At 42.1% G+C, this 21399-nt stretch overlaps 1 protein-coding gene across 1 annotated transcript in view; it reads left to right on the top strand.

The window, feature by feature from the left end:
• Nucleotides 1-5894: 5894 nt before the first annotated feature.
• The window catches only part of LOC126282406 (juvenile hormone esterase-like), a 57784-nt gene continuing 42279 nt past the window's right edge, over nucleotides 5895-21399 (top strand). Inside the window, exons 1-2 of the mRNA XM_049982063.1 lie at nucleotides 5895-5987; nucleotides 11884-12018. Coding sequence (XP_049838020.1) covers nucleotides 5895-5987; nucleotides 11884-12018 — 228 coding nt within the window. The remainder of the gene's footprint in view (nucleotides 5988-11883; nucleotides 12019-21399) is intronic.

Here is a 21399-nt window from a genome sequence, read left to right as displayed (position 1 = left end):
ACATAATGTGTATCCACAGAACATGTTGCCTGTAATTCACAAAAAGGTGTCATGATCATCTCTCCATTGTCGAAAGATTCAAGAGTAGTCCCTCACTCATATCTCCGGCAGGGTAATATCAAGGGGTACGTGACTATGAGAAAAAGATTGAATGACCGACGAAAGACTATCATTCCACAAACCTGGGAGTGGAATGTCATAAATTTGAAACGGGCAGTGAAGCTAGAAAGTTGTAGGCTTGTTCTCAAGCAGGAGAACGTATGTGAGAATGTTGAACGGGTAATTCAGTACGTTAAGTAAGATGAAAATTTAATAATCAAGGACGATTGGAATGCAGTGCAGGGTAAGGAGTAGGAGAAGGCGTTACGGGGGGCATATAGGATTTGTCATACGAATGAGAGAGGAGAAAGACTAATTGAATTCTACAACAAATTTCACCTAGTGATTGCGAATATTTCGTTCAGGAATCGCAAGAGGAGGGGGCATACTTGCCGGGTATGGTGGCCGAGCGGTTCTAGACGCTTAATTCCGGAACCGCGCGACTGTTACAGTCGCAGGTTCCAATCCTGCCTCGAGCATGGATGTGTGTGATGTCCTTAGGTTAGTTATGTTTAACTAATTGTAAGTTTTAGTAGACTGATGACCACAAATATTAAGTCTCATAGTGCTTAGAGGCATTTGAACCATTTTTTGGAGGCACACTAGGAAAAGGCCGAGAGGTATGGGAAGATCTCAGTCAGGTTACACCACAGTCAAACAGAAATCAGATACTGACTGGATTGTAAGGAATAGCACGAGCAGTTGTAGGCTCTGATACCAAGTCAACAATGATGAAGAGTAGGCTGAAGCTTAAGAGACAAGTCAGGAAGAATCACTGCGCAAACATATGGGATACGGAAGTAAGAAGGGATGAAAAACTACGTTAGAAGTTCTTTTTGAGATTACAGATATTACGATAAGGAATAACTTAATAAATAGTTCAGTTGAACAGAAGTTTATATCTCCAAAGAGGGCAACAACAGAAGTTGGAGAGAAAAACATAGGTAGAAATAAGAAAACAGCAAAGAAACTATGTGCAACAGAAGAAGGGAGTACAAAAATGTTCACGGAAACTCAGGAATAGAGAAATAGCAGGCACTTACGAGTGAAATAATTAGAAGGTGCAGCAAAGCTAAGACTAAATGGCTATATGGAAAATGTGTAGATATCGAAGCAAAAATGATTGTTGACTGGATTGTCTCTTCATGCAGAAAAACCTAAACAATCTTCGGTGAAATCAAAAGGAAGGTTGGTGACATTAAGAGTGTGATGGGAATTCCTCTGCAGTGGAGAGAGCTGATAGGAGGGAAGAGTATATCGGAGGCCTGTATGAGCGGGAAAACTTGTTTTTGATGACTTGACAGGAGAAGAAACAAGAGTCGATATCGAAGAAATAAGGGATCCAGTATTGGAATCGGAATTTAAAAGAGTTTTGGGAACTTAAAATCGAATAAGGCAGAAAGGATAAAAAACATTCCCTCTGAATATCTAAAATCATTTCGAGAACGGCAAGAAAACGACTTTTCACGTTGTTGCGTAGAATATTTGAATCTGCGAATAAAACATCTCACTTTCGTAAAAATAGCATCAACAAAATTCCGAAGATTGCTAGAGTTGACAACTGCGCGAAATATGACGCAATCAACGTAACAGCACATGCATCCAAGTTGATGACAGGGGTACCACACAGAAGAGTGAGAAAGAAAATTTAGTATGTGTTCAACGACTATCTGTCAGGTTTTAGGATAGATTAAGTCATCAGGAAGGCAGTTCTGATGTTGCGGTTGATAGGTTTAGCAAGACAATAAAATTCAAGGCAAGACACTTCATAGCAATTGTCGACCTGTAAAAAGCGTTCGACAATGTAACATGGTGCAACATGTTCGAAACTCTTAGAAAAATAGTTACAGGGAAGGACATGTAGTATACAATATGTGCAAGAGCTAAGAGGGGATGATCAACAACGAAGCAGTCGAATTAAAAAGGGTGTAAGACAGGGATATTGTCCTTCACCACTACAGTTCAATATATACATCGGAGACGCAATGACGGAAATGAAAGAAAGGTTCAAGAGCGGAATTAAAATTGAAGGTGAAAGGATATCAGTAATAAGATTCGCTGATGACATTACTATCCTTACTGAAAGTAAAGGAGAGGTATAGGATCTGCTGAGTCGAATGAACAGCCGTATGTCTACAAAATGTGGACTGAGAGTAATTAGAAGAAAGACGAAAGTAATGAAAAGGAGGAGAAATAAGAGCACTGAGAAACGTAACATAAGGATAGGTAATTACAAAGTAGATGAAGTTAAGGATTTCCGCTACCTAGTTAGCAAAACAACGCGTGCTGGACGGAGCAAGTAGGACATCAAAAGCAGACGGGAACTGCCAAAAAGGCATTCATGGTCAGGAGAAGGCTTCTAGTGTCAAACATAGGCCTTAATTTGAGAAACAAATTTCTGAAAATACACGTTTGAAGCATAGCACATGAACTGTGGGACAACCGGAAAGGAATAGACTGGAAGTATCTGAGATGTAGAGCTACAGGAGAATGTTGAAAGTTAGGTGGACGGAAAAGATCACAAAGGAGGCGGTTCTCTGCAGAATCAACAAGGAGAGAAATGTATGGAAAACACTGACAACAAGAAGGGGCAAGATGAAATGGGCATCTTTTAAGACATTAGGGAGCTGTAGATGGTAGGAAGATAGAAATATGAATACGTCCAGCAAATAATTGAGGACATAGGTTGCAAGTGCTACTATGACGTGAAAGGATTGCCACAATTCGTGGAAGGCTACATCAGACCAGTCAGATGACTGATGACAGAAAATAGAACAAAAGAAGTAACGAAACGTGGGGGAAAGGAACCGTATCACTCTATCTCCTCTCTTGAAAATTGAAAGCCTGGACACACAAAGCCCTCTAACACTACATTAACTACCAAAACCATTACCAAAACCTAGTAGAAAATGAAAACAGAAATCCCGTTAACTTAACTCACCAGTAACCTCAAAAAAAGAAAACAATGTTATAATCATAATACAATGTAGTAAAGAGTGACTATGAACATTCCAAAAGTCTTATCTCTTACAGGCACAATCTGAGTGCGTAAGGCACCTCGTCTGTATCCTAAGTGTGAGTTTTTGATTTCTTCCTTTCCTTCTTACCGTTTACCATAGGTAGTGGCACTGGCACCTGGGGTACAGCATCCGAAGCACTCTTAAATGGTTTCAGTTTTATGTGGCCCTCGTGGTTTAAGGTGTCTTGCGTCGGCAACGGTAACTTTACGTTTGTGCGTCATGATGATTAGCGCCCTCGGTGCACTTTGGCGAGTCAGGGGCTGGCAGGGTTTCTTCAGCCGACAATAACAGCTGACTGTCCTGCTCCATGAAGCTTACCAAATGCGCGACAGGATCCCAGAACACTGCCGCTGCTGCGGGTCACAAAGGGCCGGGACACGTCGCTTTTACAGACGCCGACAGGCTGGAGGAAGTCGCATCCAGTGATGAGCAAAGAAGAGAAACCGTTACAACAAGATCCATCACGAAGTATCCAGTGGGTTCCCACGTGTTTGAGTAAATGTTGTGAACGTAAGAGGGACGTGGCATGTTTCTCAATACGTTAGGACACCTGTCAAATCTTCAAGCCATACCTAAAACGTTATGTGACTTGACACACAGGCATGTGACGCTCTTTGAAAGCCTTAGGTTATAGAAGAATTTTGCCTTTTGATGATTTTTCCTGTACAAGACTCATAGGTGAATAAGCTACATGTCCACACACCTTCTAGTTCGTAGAGTGCTGTCGGAATGGAGCCTGACAAATAAACAAACAGTGATTTATAAAACTGGGTTCTTTTTGAAAGACAACCGTTAACATTACAAAACAAACGGCTTGACTTGGAGTGACGTGGCTGTGAAGGATGGACTGTTGATGAATGGCGTCACATTGTATTCATCGATGAATCGCGGTAGCGCGTATCTCGAATGAGAGGCATTGGCGCTCGTGGCGGCGAGATGGGGAGAAGTCCCATTCTTCCCTGTGTTTTGGAGAGGAACAGCAGTGGTACTCGTCGCGTCATTGTGTGGACTGCCATCAGACATGACTTCAGTTCATAGTTGGTGATTACTGAGGGACCTCTGATTGCATAACGTTGCGTCACGCAACGCACTAGGTCCTCAGTTGTTACCTCTCATGCAATGATAACGTGGCGCCATTTTTGAACAGAACGATGCTCGTGGGGACTGGCACACCTCCCAATCAACTGCCTGCGTGATGTTGTGGTGCTCCTATTGGCCAGCAAAATCACCATATCTGTCCTCAACAGAGCATGTGTGGGACCTGCTCGGACGTTTAACTCTATCCCAATGCCACTATGCAGCATAATTGAATATTTCCAGCTTCCCTCAGGAAGGGTTACTACTGCTTTCTGACACCTTTCTCAACGGAATCATTTCATTCATCCAAGTCATAAGGGGTGAAAGGCTTATAATGCCTAGATATTTGTGAATTAGACTCGCTGTTGTGATCTCTAAAATAATAATAAGTACCTTCTGAACCTGAGAAGTTTCGTATCGTTTCCTCCTCTCTTACGAGTGAGTGGCTGGCGGTGTATTTCGAGATGTTTCCTTTTTCAGTTACTCAAGGCCTCAGGTTTCACCTTTCTTGAGCGCACTCAAGTTCATAGACAGACAGGTGGGGAAAAAATGTTTTGAGCAGTTTATAAGATGTGTAGTTTCAGAAGATGAAGCTTTCATCCAAAAAATAAGATTCTTTTTTAATAAATCCAAGAAGTAATATTTGCACTGAAAATTGTTTAATTTCAGTGTCTGATTACCTTTGTTAACTGCATTACTTAGTTGGGAGCTCGATACAGAAAAACGTCTCATATCTTATGAAATGAAGTCGAGTATGCACTTCATCGGTTCCACAGGGCTTTGACCCACCACGAGTCTCTCCATACGGTCTCCATTCCTGGCCAATAATTATTGTCAGTTGGAAGTACCTCATTATTTGCACTTTAGTGACAGCTTCAAGATTTGGATGAAATAAACTGACTGAATTACCTAAACGGACGCCTTTAAAGTAAACTTTACGCTGTATAGTCAACCGACCCATTTCGCTGTCGCCATGAGCACTGAGGTTTTAGACGACCGATTTTGATCCACTGAGTATTTCGCGCAAGACCAGAAGGGTTTTTGCTTGTTTGGTTTTTGGATACTTGGGTGGTAATGTGTAGCTTTCGCTTCTTACATGGATGCCTTTCCGCTGTCTTGACCTCATTTGTATTTTTATTGTTAGACAAAAGTTGATTGCCTTTCAATTTGGCATGTAGCTATCTCTGCTTCCCCACTGACTCTAATTTTAGGTTACAGTACCTGCTGTTGAAATAAAAAGTTTGGCAATAGGTCAAGTAAAGCTCAGAGATATTCTTAAAATAGGTACAATTGATTGTGAATTATTATATCTTAACCTTCTCATTGTAAAAAAAAAAAATGCGTAAGTGCTTTTCGTGACAATGTAATTCAAAACTGCAACACACTTCAATGTGGTTCTACTTAGATTACATCTACGTGTCCAAAGATCAGTGATGACCTAATGTTATTTCAGTTTGTGGTGTTCTTCGGTTTTCCCACAGTTTTTCAAGATAGTGTGCACATGATCATTTCGAGATGAGAGCGGCATTGAAGATGAGCGTAATTGCTGAACGAAAACAACTGTATTATCGGCGCATCTAACTCCCTATCTTTTAGTAGAGGAGCTATTGATCGTTTCCCACAATCTTTTTCTGAAAGAGTAGCCTTTGGGAAACTGAATAAAAGGCTGTAAGGTGAACGCACGTGAGCGTTTGCACCATGCAGCACGAGACAAGTATCCAAATGAAGACAGTGGATTTCTACTGGCTGCTGGCTGCCGTTGTAGCAGTCTTTTCTGCCCTGCCATGTGATGTAAGTATTACTAATACATACAAGTCGCATTAAGAACGAACATAAGAGAGGTGTCGTTATGGTTGATACACTACAAACTTTCATACTCGTAGCAAGGAAGGATCGATGTTCAAACATCCCTCTGGTGTTGCTCCTGAAAACGAAATCACGACCGATTTTCTTCCTCATTCTCATATAATTCAAGATCAAGATATATGGATTATAGTGTGCATGTGAACGAGACCTTAAAGCATAACTTCACTTCCTTCTGCCTTAAGCATGAAAACTGTTATGCTCTCTAACCAGAAAGGAACGTATTGTTGCACTGATTAATAGTTCTGTCGGTTTTTAGTAGAATATTTTGCACATAACGAATGAAAACTCACACAACACTGGTGCCATATTCTACGATATTTATTATTTTTTCGACAAACCGGTTTTCGGTTTTTACACCAGGCTCAGGTACAAAAATAAGTATGTGGTGCAATGAAATTTTCTTGGATCAAAGATTTTAAACTAGTGCATCTGTGGAATATTACCCATTTCCAGAGATGAAAAATGTTAAAGGTTTTATTTCGGTGTAAATGAGATGTAAGATTATTTAACTTAGATGAAATAAATGGAACATTAACAAATGAACTTTATACAAATTACAAAATTGTTCATAGAAGAAAATAAATTGCACAATATAATTTGGTAAAAAGCTCCAAAGGGGTGGCTGAATATAATAATTTTTACTTGATCAGGTTCTAAATTATAAAAAAAATGAAATATACTAGCGAGATTAAGCAGGTTAAGTGAAAAAGCAGTGGTTATACTAAGCAAAATTTTTGTACAGCAAGAGAAATTGCAGTATTCAAACAGAGTAAAATGGGGCCTGCGCGTAAGAGTGGTAATTTACAACATGGCCTGGGCAGGTTTACGAGTAGTATCTGCAGTCAGAAGTAGTGAGTAAGTGAACTGTGTCTCGTCATTCATTACTAAACTTCGGGTGAAGAATATACGTTCATTAATTTCAATTATTTCAAGGTAGTGCATCTCCTTTACCTTATGGATGTGGTGTAATACATCGTGTTTCACCATTTAGCTGTGGAGGTCTGCTATAAACTGTGTTTAGCTTCCGTGTAAACTCAAACTAATAATCTTTTCTGGTGTAACAGAATTCCTTTGTGCGAAGACGTTTACTATTGGGGAAGATGTCCAGAACCTCGGAGAGTGAAAAGTGTGTGAGAACAGTCCAAACCGCAAAACTGTTAAAAAAGTAAACTAATGAGTACCTGAGACGCAGACAGTGGCATTTTGTACCAGCAGTGTCGGCTACAGCTGGGCGTGCTAATGAATGCCTCACCTGCGCTCTCATAAGAGCACCTTACATGCTCAATAGACAGAATCTGCAAGTATGAACATGGGCGTACCCATCGAGGATCAGGGCCTTGTAGCCGCCCACTCCCCACTAAAAGAGAGTGAGTTTGGAGAGGGCATCATCTAAATGATATTGAGTACTAAAATTGTATTGAAACTAATAAAAGTCAAAAGTATTTCATTATTCACCGTAATTCGGCAGTGATGTATCTTTAGGAGAAGACGATTTCTAGAGCTAAAGTTAACCACTTCCTTCTTTATTATTAACAAGTTGAGTGATCAGCATTGCCTGTGAACGAATTTATTCCAATCTTCTATTTGTTCATCTCGTCCTCTCTCTCTCTTTTTGCCCTATCTTTGTCCATCTCCTCTTCACAATTTCACTCTCCATATAATCGCCTCCCCCCCCCCCCCCCTATAATAGGAGACTGATCACTTTTGTACCAACAGTACTTCTTTCCAGATCGCACCACATTTGACTTAAATCCTCTAGAGGCTTAGGATGAGCTATTTACACTTGGCTTTGCTCACGTACGCACGTATCAAATATACACTACTGCCCATTAAAATTGCTACACCACGAATATGACGTGCTACAGACGTGAAATTTAACCGGCAGGAAGAAGATGCTGTGATATGCAAATGATTAGCTTTTCGGATTATTCACACAAGCTTGGCGCCAGTGGCGACAACTACAACGTGCTGAAATGAGGAAAGTTTCCTACCAATTTCTCATACACAAAAAGCAGTCGACCGGCGTTGCTTGGTGAAGCGTTGTTGTGATGCCTCGTGTTTTGATAAAGGTCGGATTGTAGCCTATCGCGATTGCGTTTATCGTATCGTGACATTGCTACTCGCGTTGGTCGAGATCCAATGACTGTTAGCAGAATATGGAATCGGTGGGTTCACGAGGGTAATACGGAACGCCGTGCTGGGTCCCAACGGCCTCGTATCACTAGCAGTCGAGATGGCAGGCATCTTATCCGAATGGCTGCAACGGATCGTGCAACCACGTCTCGATCCCTGAGCAACAGATGGGGACGTTAGCAAGACAACAACCATCTGCACGAACGGTTCGACGACGTTTGCAGCAGCATGGACTATCAGCTCGGAGACCATGGCTGCAGTTACCCTTGACGCTGCATCACAGACAGGAGCGCCTGCGATGGTGTACTCAACGACGAACCTCGATGCACGAATGGCAAAACGTCAATTTTTCGGATGAATCCAAGTTCTATTTAGAGCATCATGATGGTCGCATCCGTGTTTGGCGACAACACGGTGAACGCACATTGGAAGCGTGTATTCGTCATCGATATACTGGAGAATCACCCGGTGTGATGGTATGGGTTGCCACTGCTTACACGTTTCGGTCACCTCTTGTTCGCATTGAGGGCACTTTGAACAGTGGATGTTACATTTCAGGTGTGTTACTACTCGTGGCTCTACCCTTCATTCGATCCCTGCGCAACCCTAGATTTCAGCATTATAATGCACAACTGCATGTTGCAGGTCCTATACGGGCCTTTATGGATACAGAAAATTTTCGACTGCTGCCCTGGCCAGCACATTCTCCATATATCTCACCAATTGGAAACGTCTGGTCAATGGCGGTCGAGCAACTGGCTCGTCACAATACGCCAGTCGCTACATTTGAACTGTGGTATCGTGTTGAAGCTGCATGGGCAGCTGTACCTGTATACGCCATCCAAGCTCTGTTTGACTTAATGCGCAGGCGTATCAAGGCCGTTATTACGGCCAGAGGTGATTGTTCTGGGTACTGATTTCTCAGGATCTATGCACGCAAATTGCGTGATAATGTAATCATATGTCAGTTCTAGTATAATATATTTGTCCAATGAATACCAGTTTATCATCTGCATTTCTCCTTGGTGTAGCAATTTTAATGGCCAGTAGTGTATTTCACATATATTTAAGACATTACATACGTATCTATACGGATATTTCACCTGGTTCTCTAGCGAATTTCGAGCTACATATTCACTACACTCCATATTTATGACGTCATATCTCCTGAACAACATGTTTACAATGGTATATTTTTGAATGTACATTCAGGTGCTTATGTGGATATTGTCTGCGACATGTGTTGCGAATAGAGTTAGCATTAAAAATCAATAACTTAAAGCGTTATGCATGATGTAGCAGGTTTCCACATGTCTCAGTATTTGACATATCTCCTGACCTACGTGTCGTTCAATGATATTATTTTATAGGTACATTCAGAGACTTCTAAGGATACTGTCTGATAAATACGTAGCGGACAGAGTTAGTGGGAAAATTGTAATAAGTAGAAACGACAGCCAAGGTGCTGTAGTTCCTCACGCATCTCAGTGTTTATGAAATCATATCTCCTGAACGCTATGTCTTATAAAGACATAATTTTGCTGGTATTTTCAGTGATATATGAGAATTCCGTCTACAAAACGTGTCGCCCGAATACAAATGAGAGTAAAGACGTAGTAAGTTAATACACCATGCCTTATGCGTCAGTTTTACTGCGTGAACAACGAAAATGTAGTATGGCAAAACTTTTTTTCTTGTCTTAATTTTGTGGGAGCCATTAGCGAGGAAACGTTTCATAAAGATTTTATATTATGTGTCAGGTTTGTTGATAAGTGCTTTCTTTCTTGAATAAAGGATGAGTAAATGATGAGTATTTGTGCTTCGTAGGTCACACTGGTTTTTCGCCCAGTCCTACCCCTTTGGTAGGTGAAGCGGTTCTTACTCATACAGCGATTCTTTCCGGATACTAAGTGATTAAAGTGTGCCAAGTTTGGTAGAAGTTGGTATAGTAGTTTAGGGGGAGATGTGGACAGACAAACAGTACTATGAAAGTTTGGAATTCGACTCAACAATAAGTCGCGGAAGGCTCATGTTGTTGTGTTCTGAGAATACTTCATACTAAACGCTGTGCTAAGTCTGTGGGGGCAGTCGTTCAGTAGTAGGGTTGGTTTGAAGGCTTGCTATGGCATAGTGGTCACCAAGTGAGATTCGAGGAGTTTTGCGGTACAACTTCTAGCAAGGTTTAAAAATAGACCAGTACTTTAAAGAACTGACTCTTGCACTCGGTGATGTGTGTCCACATCCTACAACTATATTCAGGAGGTACAGAGAATTCCAAAGACGAAATTTCACTCTGGAGGAAACTGAGAGGACGGGAAGACCAGCAGTATCATTTACGGAGGAGAACATTGGTGCTGTGATGAAAATGATAGACGAAGACAAGCGAGTGACATACAAGCGGATATAGGATACCTTGGGGCTAAATGCACCAGGCCTTCGTTTGATTATGCATGATCATTTGCTAGTAAAGAAACTCTTTTGCCTGTGTCTACCGCATAGACTGACGGAAGAGCAGATTGCACGATGAATGATTTGGTGCCAGGAGATGTTGAAGAAGTATTCTAAGGGACTATCTCAGTATGTGAATAAGATAGTGAGAAGTGAACAGACGTGGCTGTACTATTACGACGTCCCGACTATCGCTCAAAACAAAGTTCAGGCATTTGAAGATGACGACACACCCGTTGCTGTCTAAAACCCCTGATCAGTAAAGAAGAAAATTATATAATTCTTCACGCTTTCCCGGCGATCTAATGACATCTTGGGTTGTCGGGTGTTCTGCCGGATATCAGCGTCGTACTTGCACGATATTTCGGTAGCGTAACTCGTTAGCTTCATCAGGTGTGACCTGAGACTACTCCTTGAGTGGACCTGCTCCAGTATTTATGCCTGTGGCCTTCCCCCTCCACCAGACGCTCGCTCTACTGCGATCCACTCGAGGAGTAGTCTCAGGTCGCACCTGATGAAGGTAACGAGTTACGGTACCGAAATATCGTCCAAGTGCGACGCTGATATACGGCAGAACACTCGACAACCCAAGATGTCAAGAGAATGATAGCTTTTCTTATCAAATCGAGTGGAATTGTGGAGCCTGTTGTTTTGGACACACACAAGACAGTCACAGCTAAGTGGTACTCCGAGCAGTGGCTGCACAGAGTCATCCAATCTTTGAAGAACCTGCGACCGAAGTAAAGAATGGATACTTGGTTCCTCCATCACGACAACGCTCCAGCTCACCGCACCGCACCGAATATTACAGTATAGACCTTACTACTTGCGACTTTTAAGCGTTCCCGCCATTAAAACAGAAGCTGAAATCAGTGCAGTTTTCAAGTCATGAAGACCTCCTGAGGTCTTTAGACAACGAGTATGCCTTACTCTGTACAACGTGGGAGAATTGGTTTAGGAATTGGTTCCTGAGGATGGAGAGGCGTATTCAATGTGACGGAAATTTCTTCGAAGAAATTAAGTAAATATAGCTGTTTTGAGAAACTTTCCTAGTACCCTTACATACGTATATCCATTTCTATAACATTTATGTGTTCGTCATTTTACATGCATCGTGTCATATTTTTTTAATTCATACGTGTATTTATTTATTTCTGTTACTACTGCCCATTACTTGGGAGTACACATTCAGTGACACACATGGAACACACCGTCATACTCCATCTTGTGCTGACCGCAGGCGCAGTACGTGTACGCCACGGTGGAGCAGGGCGAGCTGCGAGGCAGCGTGGAGCAGACGGTGCTGGGGACGACGTACCACAGGTACCTGGCCATCCCGTTCGCCGAGCCGCCGCTAGGGGAGCTCAGGTTCGTGGTGAGTAGTGCGATGTTGCGCCCCCGTAGACATTCATCTGCCATGCGCTACAAGCTGCAGAAATAATCTGGCTGCAAATGACAGATAACAACTGACGGTTTGTGAAGCAGCAGCCCAAGTCCTTACGCTCACGGATGCTCAATAAAGTTCTGCTGACACGCCTCCGTACTGAATAAATTCCGATGATGCTAAGTTTATCTTCCATCTACAGAACCAGTCAGGATACGACGCTTGTGACGTACCGCTGACAGCACGCCACATTTTAGTTGACTCTTTTTCATCTGATGACAGGAGGGCGCCCATACAGTTTTCTGTTAACTTTCACTTTCAGATGACTGCACGGTTGGAAGCTAGGAATGGTGGTTATGACTGAAACAACGGTTTTCTTTTCATCTCGAGCTTAACCAGACTATTAAACACTATTCGTTTCTTTTATTAATATTATTTGCAGTAATAAAGATAGACATCTAACGAAGATTGAAAAAGTTCTAAGACTCCGGCATAGATTTTTGGATTACCCGTTTCGTGATACGCAGAATCAAAATACCAAATAAAACAGATAAATAAAAGAAACTTCCTCCCTCCACCGTTCGCTGCTTTTCTCGAAAAGTAATAAAATATTGAATACGACTACAGATCATCAATATTCTCCCTTTCATTCTGCTCAAAAATTTTGTTTCAGTCGAGGATCATACCACTATTTGGGTATTACGAACAATCACAGTTAAAGGATCAAATCTGTGGTAGCAGAGCTCTATTTTCCATACTAAATTCCTCTTTTCAATGGCTTAAAGCAGATCAAGGCATATTATGTAGACGTAGGCAGCACATCAGTTACTTTCTGTTTTTATATGAATGAATTATTGTCTCAGCAGTGACAGACCAGGTGCGTACAAGTTTCCCACGGTACACATACACATGCGACCTGTAACATGTCATGCCACATAGCAACGACTAAATTACTGTCTCGGCAGTGCTACAACGATACTTGTGTCACGTATTTATTGCTCGTCTATAGCTGTCTTCAATGTTCTTAAGACTACGTAGATTGCTTTTCGCATAATAAGCTAATATTTGAAAGCTATCGAAATTTTACGAATAAACTTTTTAAACAGTTTTATTTGAAACCTGCAAATTACAGCATCGTAATCGTGGAAAATTGGTATACAGGTATTTTGAATTTGGGTATTAGTAAACAATAAGAAAAATTGTTATACTGAAAAATACCGGTTATTAAGAACTAAAATAAAATTATCGATTTTAAAGTATGGATTTTCCCATCCTTAGTGTAAATTCGGATTTTAAAAGGTTCTGAACACGACTGTTCCCTCAATTGTTATGGAATAGAATTTAAATGGTATCAGAGTGGGTGGCTTTTGCTCTTTTCTTATATAATGGTCATTCAGCCCCAAGTATTTGCAAAATTATTTTTAGGTAGTTTTGTTTCACTATTGCGTATTTAAAATGTCTTTTCTTCCCTAATACAAAAACTTGAGTATTAACGATTTCAGTAAGTAAGTGAGTAAGTGCATACTAAGATTTGCCAGTGAGTATTTCCCATTTTTAATAGGAAACAATCAGCCACAATTTCAAATAATGTTGTCTTATTATTGAAAATAATTTTAGTCTAACGCAATTAATATCCTTTTAATGGATGATTAAGAAAGATTTTATTGACTTTTAAGCTTTTAAGACGACAAACAAGAAAAACAGCTTATACATGGAGGTGGCAAAATGTCACGGGGTAGCGATACGTAAATACACTCCTGGAAATGGAAAAAACAACACATTGACACCGGTGTGTCAGACCCACCATACTTGCTCCGGACACTGCGAGAGGGCTGTACAAGCAATGATCACACGCACGGCACAGCGGACACACCAGGAACCGCGGTGTTGGCCGTCGAATGGCGCTAGCTGCGCAGCGTTTGTGCACCGCCGCCGTCAGTGTCAGCCAGTTTGCCGTGGCAAACGGAGCTCCATCGCAGTCTTTAACACTGGTAGCATGCCGCGACAGCGTGGACGTGAACCGTATGTGCAGTTGACGGACTTTGAGCGAGGGCGTATAGTGGGCATGCGGGAGGCCGGGTGGACGTACCGCCGAATTGCTCAACACGTGGGGCGTGAGGTCTCCACAGTACATCGATGTGGTCGCCAGTGGTCGGCGGAAGGTGCACGTGCCCGTCGACATGGGACCGGACCGCAGCGACGCACGGATGCACGCCAAGACCGTAGGATCCTACGCAGTGCCGTAGGGGACCGCACCGCCACTTCCCAGCAAATTAGGGACACTGTTGCTCCTGGGGTATCGGCGAGGACCATTCGCAACCGTCTCCATGAAGCTGGGCTACGGTCCCGCACACCGTTAGGCCGTCTTCCGCTCACGCCCCAACATCGTGCAGCCCGCCTCCAGTGGTGTCGCGACAGGCGTGAATGGACGGACCAATGGAGACGTGTCGTCTTCAGCGATGAGAGTCGCTTCTGCCTTGGTGCCAATGATGGTCGTATGCGTGTTTGGCGCCGTGAAGGTGAGCGCCACAATCAGGACTGCATACGACCGAGGCACACAGGGCCAACACCCGGCATCATGATGTGGGGAGCGATCTCCTACACTTGCCGTATACCTCTGGTGATCGTCGAGGGGACACTGAATAGTGCACGGTACATCCAAACCGCCATCGAACCCATCGTTCTACCATTCTTAGACCGGCAAGGGAACTTGCTGTTCCAACAGGACAATGCACGTCCGCATGTATCCCGTGCCACCCAACGTGCTCTAGAAGGTGTAAATCAACTACCCTGGCCAGCAAGATCTCCTGATCTGTCCCCCACTGAGCATGTTTGGGACTGGATGAAGCGTCGTCTCACGCGGTCTGCACGTCCATCACAAACGCTGGTCCAACTGAGGCACCAGGTGGAAATGGCATGGCAAGCCGTTCCACAGGACTACATCCAGCATCTCTACGATCGTCTCCATGGGAGAATAGCAGCCTGCATTGCTGCGAAATGTGGATATACACTGTACTAGTGCCGACATTGTGATGCTGTGTTGCCTGTGTCTATGTGCCTGTGGTTCTGTCAGTGTGATCATGTGATGTATCTGACCCCAGAAATGTGTCAATAAAGTTTCCCCTTCCTGGGACAATGAATTCACGGTGTTCTTATTTCAATTTCCAGGAGTGTATACAGATGGAGGTAGTATCATGTTCACGAAGTACAAACGGGCAGTGCATTGGCGTAACTGTCATTTTTACTCCGCTGATTGACCTGAAAGCGTTACCTATCTGATAATGACAACATGACAGGAATTAACGGACATTGAATGCCGAATGGTAATTACAGCATGGGACATTCCGTTTTGGTAATCGTTACGGTATTCAATATTCCGAGATGCACTGTGACAACAGCGTGCAGAGAGTACCAAAGCTCATGCATTACTTGTCATCGCGGACAACGCACTGGCCGACGACCTTCACTTTACGACAGAAAGCAACGGTGCTTGCGTGGAGTTTTCAGTGTTAACAGACAAGTAACATTGCGTGAAATAACCGCAGAAATCAATGTGGGACGTACGACGAACGTATTTGTCAGGACTGTGCGGCGTAACTTGGCGTTAATGCGCTACGGCAACAGACGACTGACAGCGAAAGCCTTCGCTAATAGCACACAATGGTCTGGGCTGTGTTTACATTGAATGGACTGGGCCCTCTGGTCCAACTCAACCGATCATTGATTGGAAATAGTTATTTTCGGGCACTTGCACACAATATTCAGCCATTTACGGACTTCATGTTCCCAAACAACGATGTCTTGCACCTGGCTGTAGTCGTTCGTAATTGGTTTGAAGAACATTCTTGACAGTTCAAGCGAATGATTCGGCCACCCAGATTGCCCGACGCGACTCCCATCCAACATAATTAAGAAATCAGTTGGTGCACAACATCCTGCACATGCAACATTTTCTCAATTACGGACGGTTATAGAGGCAACATGGCTCGATATTTCTGCAGGGGGCTTCAAACCACACGATATTAGGAGGTATCCCATTACTGTTGTCACTTCTGCGTATTTCGGGCACCTTGAGCCTAAGCAACTACAACAACAACTGCTGTCATATTTCGTAAAATTAAGTTATTACTAAAACTACATCTTCGTCATTTATATCCAAGTGCTTAGGACTCTGTACACAACAACACATTCAAATTATAGTATTCCACTCAGAGAAGTACATGGGAAAAACGAGCAACCAAACCATTGCATGGGGGCACTTTATTCCTTCCATTGTCATTCCTCACTCCGGCCAATGTGTGTTGGCATTCAGATGAGAAATTTTTGACCGTAATTTCCTTATAGAGTTTCATCGCAAAAAAGACTTCGTGGTTGTGATTTGTCTGCTGTGAGTGTCCTCTTCCCCTGCCGTATGCTGCAACATTACAGAACAGGCTTTTCATCTGGATTTGGCCACGTTAGCGGTGGGAGGAATTTTTGTATCCCATCTGTACGCAACTGAGACGGAACGTGAGCGCCAGCCAATACTCACCTGGTCGGATGTGGGAAACAGGCAAAAAAGCTGGGACTCAATACAGAGCCAATATAGCTGATTGAAACTGGCACGACGAGATGAAAAGAATTTGACCTATCGGGATTCGGAACCAGCACCTGTCATCATTGACTTCTAATTACGAATAGACGTTAAAATAGGATTATTTCAATACAAGCGACATGTACACATGTCGGAGCGTCATCGTCGCTGAGTTAACAAGAAGTAACGTTGACTATTGAATTCTTTTTCACCAGTAATTAAGAGTGGCGTGTTTGAAGCTGAAATGATACAACGGAGAATTCTTTGTCCGACTATGGGGCGAAACCGGTACCAATCATTATTGTTGGAAACGCACGGAAGTTAATAAAAATCATAATAATTTGTCACCAGTAGTTTGTTCTGTGAGTGCTACAACAGGAAATGACGAGAATGAAATTTCATGCCACTCGAGGATTCGAACCTAGACACGCGTTCTTCATCAAGTCCTTGAGGAGTTCGCAATCTTGAAGGAGCAATGAGGTCCGACAGTTATTCCTCTCCTGTGCAAACTCTTCATCTCAGAGTATCACTTGCAATCTATGTTCTCAATTATTTGCTCGCTGTATCCCAATCTCAGTTTTTCTCTAGAGTTTTTACCCGTCCGTTTTTCTTGTCAGTCTTTTTCATATATCCCTTTCCTCGCCGATCCTGCGGAGAACCGCCGCATACCTTATCTTATTAGTCTACTTGATTTTCAATATCTTTCTGCAGCTCTAAATCTCAAATACTCTGATCGTCTTCCGTTCCGGGTTTTCCACAGCCCGTATTTCACTAACATACAATGCTGTCTCCAAACGAACATTCTCAGAAATTTATTTCTCAAATTAAGACCTGTGTTTGATACTGCTAGACATTTCTTGGCCAGGAACACATTTTCTGTCAGTGTTTGTTTTCTTTTGTGTCCTAATTGCTCCACCTTTCATCTCCTTTCTCCACGCTTCATCTCCTTTCTCCACCCTTCATTGGTTATTTTGTAGCTAAGACGGAAGAATTTCTGTATTTCATCTACTTTGTGGTCAACAATCCTGATGATAAGTTTCTCGCTGACCTCATTAAGGCTACTTCTCATACCTTATTTCTTTACTCTCAATCCGTATTCTGTACTCATTAGACTGTTCATTCCATTCAACAAACAATGTAATGCCATTTCACCTTCACTAAGGGTAGCAAGGGAAAACTACGGCCGTAATTTTTCCCAAGGGCATGCAGCTTTACTGTATGATTAGATGATGGCGTCCTCTTGGGTAAAATATTCCAGAGGTACAATAGTCCTCCATTCGGATCTCCGGGCGCGGACCACTCAGGGGGACATCGTTATTAGGAGAAAGAAAACTGGCGTTCCACGGATCGGAGCGTGGAATGTCAGATCCCTTAATCGGGCAGGTAGAGTATAAAACTTAAAAAAGGGAAATGGATGGGTTAACTTTAGATATAGTGGGAATTAGCGAAGTTCGGTGGCAGGAGGAAGAAGACTTGGTCAGGTGAAAACAGGGTTAAAAATACAAAATCAAATACGGGTAATGCAGGAGTAGGTTTAATAATAAATAAAAAAATAGGAGTTCGGGTAAGCTACTACAAATAACATAGTGAACACATTATTGTGGCCAAGATAGATACGAAGCCCACACCTACTACTGTAGTACAAGTTTATATGCCAACTAGCTCTGCAGATGACGAAGAAATTGAAGAAATGTACGATGAAATAAAAGAAATTATTCAGATAGTGAAGGGAGACGAAAATTTAATAGTAATGGGTGACTGAAATTCGATGGTAGGAAAAGGGAGAGAAGGAAACGTAGTAGGTGTATATGGATTAGGGGGAAGAAATGAGAGAGGAAGCCGCCTGGGAGAATTTTGCACAGAGCATAACTTAATCATAGCCAACACTTGATTCAAGAATCATAAAAGAAGGTTGTATACATGGAAGAAACTTGGAGATAATGACAAATTTTAAGTTATAGGACATTTCCAGGGGCAGATGTGGACTCTGACCACAATCTGTTGGTTATGAACTGTAGATTAAAACTGAAGAAACTGCAAAAAGGTGGGAATTTAAGAAGATGGGGCTGGATAAACTGACTAAACCAGAGGTTGTACAGGGTTTCAGGGATAGCATAAGGGAACAATTGACAGAAATGGGGGAAGAAAGTACAGTAGAAGAAAAATGGGTAGCTTTGAGGGATGAAATAGTGAAGGCAGCAGAGGATCTAATACGTAATAAGACGAGGGCTAGTAGAAACCATTGGGTAATAGAAGAAATATTGAATTTAATTGATGAAACAAGAAAATACAAAAATGTAGTAAAAAGCAGGCAAAGAGGAATACAAACGTCTCAAAAATGAGATCGACAGGAAGTGCAAAATGGGTAAGCAGGCATGGTTAGAGGATAATTGTAAGGATGTAGAGGCTTATCTCACTAGGAGTAAGATAGATACTGCCTACAGGAAAATTAATGATATATTTGGAGAAAAGAGAACCACTTGTATGAATATCAAGAGCTCAGATGGAGACCCGGTTCTAAGCAAAGAGGGAAAGCAGAAAGGTGGAAGGAGTATATAGAGAGTCTATACAAGGGCAATGTACTTGAGGGCAACGTTATAGAAGGGGAAGAGAATGTAGATGAAGATAAAATGGGAGATACGATACTGCGTGAAGAGTTTGACAGATCACTGAAAGACCTGAGTCGAAACAAGACCCCAGGAGTAGGCAACATTCCGTTAGAACCGCTGACGGCCTTGGGTGAGCCAGTCCTAACAAAATTCTACCATCTGGTGAGTAAAATGTATGAGACAGGCGAAATACCCTCAGACTTCAAGAAAAATATAACAATTCCAATACCAATGAAAGCAGGAGTTGTCCGGTGTGAAAATTACCGAGCTATCAGCTTAATAAGTCACGGCTGCAAAATACTAACGCGAATTCTTTACAGACGAATGGAAAAACTGGTAGACGCCGACCTCGGGGAAGATCAGTTTGGATTCTGTAGAAATATGGGAACACTTGAGGCAATACTGACCCTACGACTTATCATAGAAGCTAGACTAAGAAAAGTCAAACCTACGTTTCTAACATTTGTAGACTTAGAGAAAGCTTTTGACAATGTTGACTGGAATACTCTCTTTCAAATTCTGAAGGTGGCAGGGGTAAAATACAGGGAGTGAATGGCTATTTACAATTTGTACATAAGCCAAATGGCAGTTATAAGAGTCGAGGGATATGAAAGGGAAGCAGTGGTTGGGAAGGGAGTGAGACAGGGTTGTAGTCTCTCCCCGATGCTATTAAATCTGTATATTGAGCAAGCAGTAAAGGAAACAAAAGCAAAATTTGGAGTAGGTATTAAAACTCATGGAGAAGAAATAAAAACTTTGAGGTTCGCCAATGACATTGTAATTCTGTCACAGACAGCAAAGGACTTGGAAGAGCAGTTGAACGGAATGGATAGGATCTTGAAAGGAGGGTATAAGATGAACATCAACAAAATCAAAACAAGGATAGTGGAATGTAGTCGAATTAAGTGGGGTGATGCTGAGGGAATTAGATTAGGAAATGAGACACTTAAAGTAGTGAAAGAGTTTTGCTATTTGGGGAGCAAAATAACTGATGATGGTCGAAGTAGAGAAGATAGAAAATGTAGACTGGTTATGGCAAGGAAAGCGTTTCTGAAGAAGAGAAATTTGTTAACATCGAGTTCAGATTTAAGTGTCAGGAAGCCATTTCTGAAAATATTTGTATGGAGTGTAGCCATGTATGGAAGTGAAACATGGACGATAAATAGTTTGGACAAGAAGAGAATAGAAGCTTTCGAAATGTGGTGCTACAGAAGAATGATGAAGATTAGATGGGTAGATCACATAACTAATGAGGAAGTGTTGAATAGGATTGGGGAGAAGAGAAGTTTTTTGGCACAACTTGACCAGAAGAAGGGATCGGTTGGTAGGACATGTTCTGAGGCATCAAGGGATCACCAATTTAATATTGGAGGGCAGCGTGGAGGGTAAAAATTGTAGAGGGAGACCAAGAGATGAATAGACTAAGCAGATTCAGAAGGATGTAGGCTGCAGTACGTACTGGGAGATGAAGAAGCTTGCACAGGATAGAGTAGCATGGAGAGCTCCATCAAACCAGTCTCAGGACTGAAGACCACAACAACAAGGATAGCAAAGCTGTTAGCGAAAATTAATCCATCTCTTGAACCTTTCTTTGTTTCCGGCATTGAATCTACGTCGTATGGATTGAACAGCAGGGGCGAAAGAGTATATCCCTGCCTTATGCCCTTTTTAAACCGTGCAAATGGTTCTTGTTCCTCCTCTCTAATTGTTCGTTCTTGGTTCTTGTACGTATTGTAACTACTCGCCTTGCTTTATTGCTGAGGTTTCCAAATATCTTGCTACTTTCGTAAAGCCAAACTGATCGTCATCTAGCATATCCTCAATATTCTTATCAATTCTTCTGTATATTATTATTGTCATCAATTTGGTTGCATGAGCTATTAACCTGATCCTATGATAATTCTCGCACTTTTCGGCTCTTGCAGTCTTTGGAACTGTGTGGATGATGTTTTTCCGAAAGCCACATAGTATATCGCCATACTTAAACATTCTACACACCAACGTGAATAATCGTTTTATTGCTACTTCCCCTAATCATTTTAAAAATTCCAACGGAATGTTGTCTATCCCTTCTGCTTTATTGGTCAGAAGTCTTCCAAAGCTCTATTAAATTCTTATTATTATACTGGATTCCCTATCTCTTCCCTGTCAACTCTTGTTTCTTCATCTATCACGTCATTAGAAAGCCCT

Source organism: Schistocerca gregaria, chromosome 7, assembly GCF_023897955.1.
Source record: "Schistocerca gregaria isolate iqSchGreg1 chromosome 7, iqSchGreg1.2, whole genome shotgun sequence".
NCBI lineage: Eukaryota > Metazoa > Arthropoda > Insecta > Orthoptera > Acrididae > Schistocerca > Schistocerca gregaria.
Note: the sequence above shows the minus strand (reverse complement) of the source record. Positions and strands in the feature narration are given on the sequence as shown.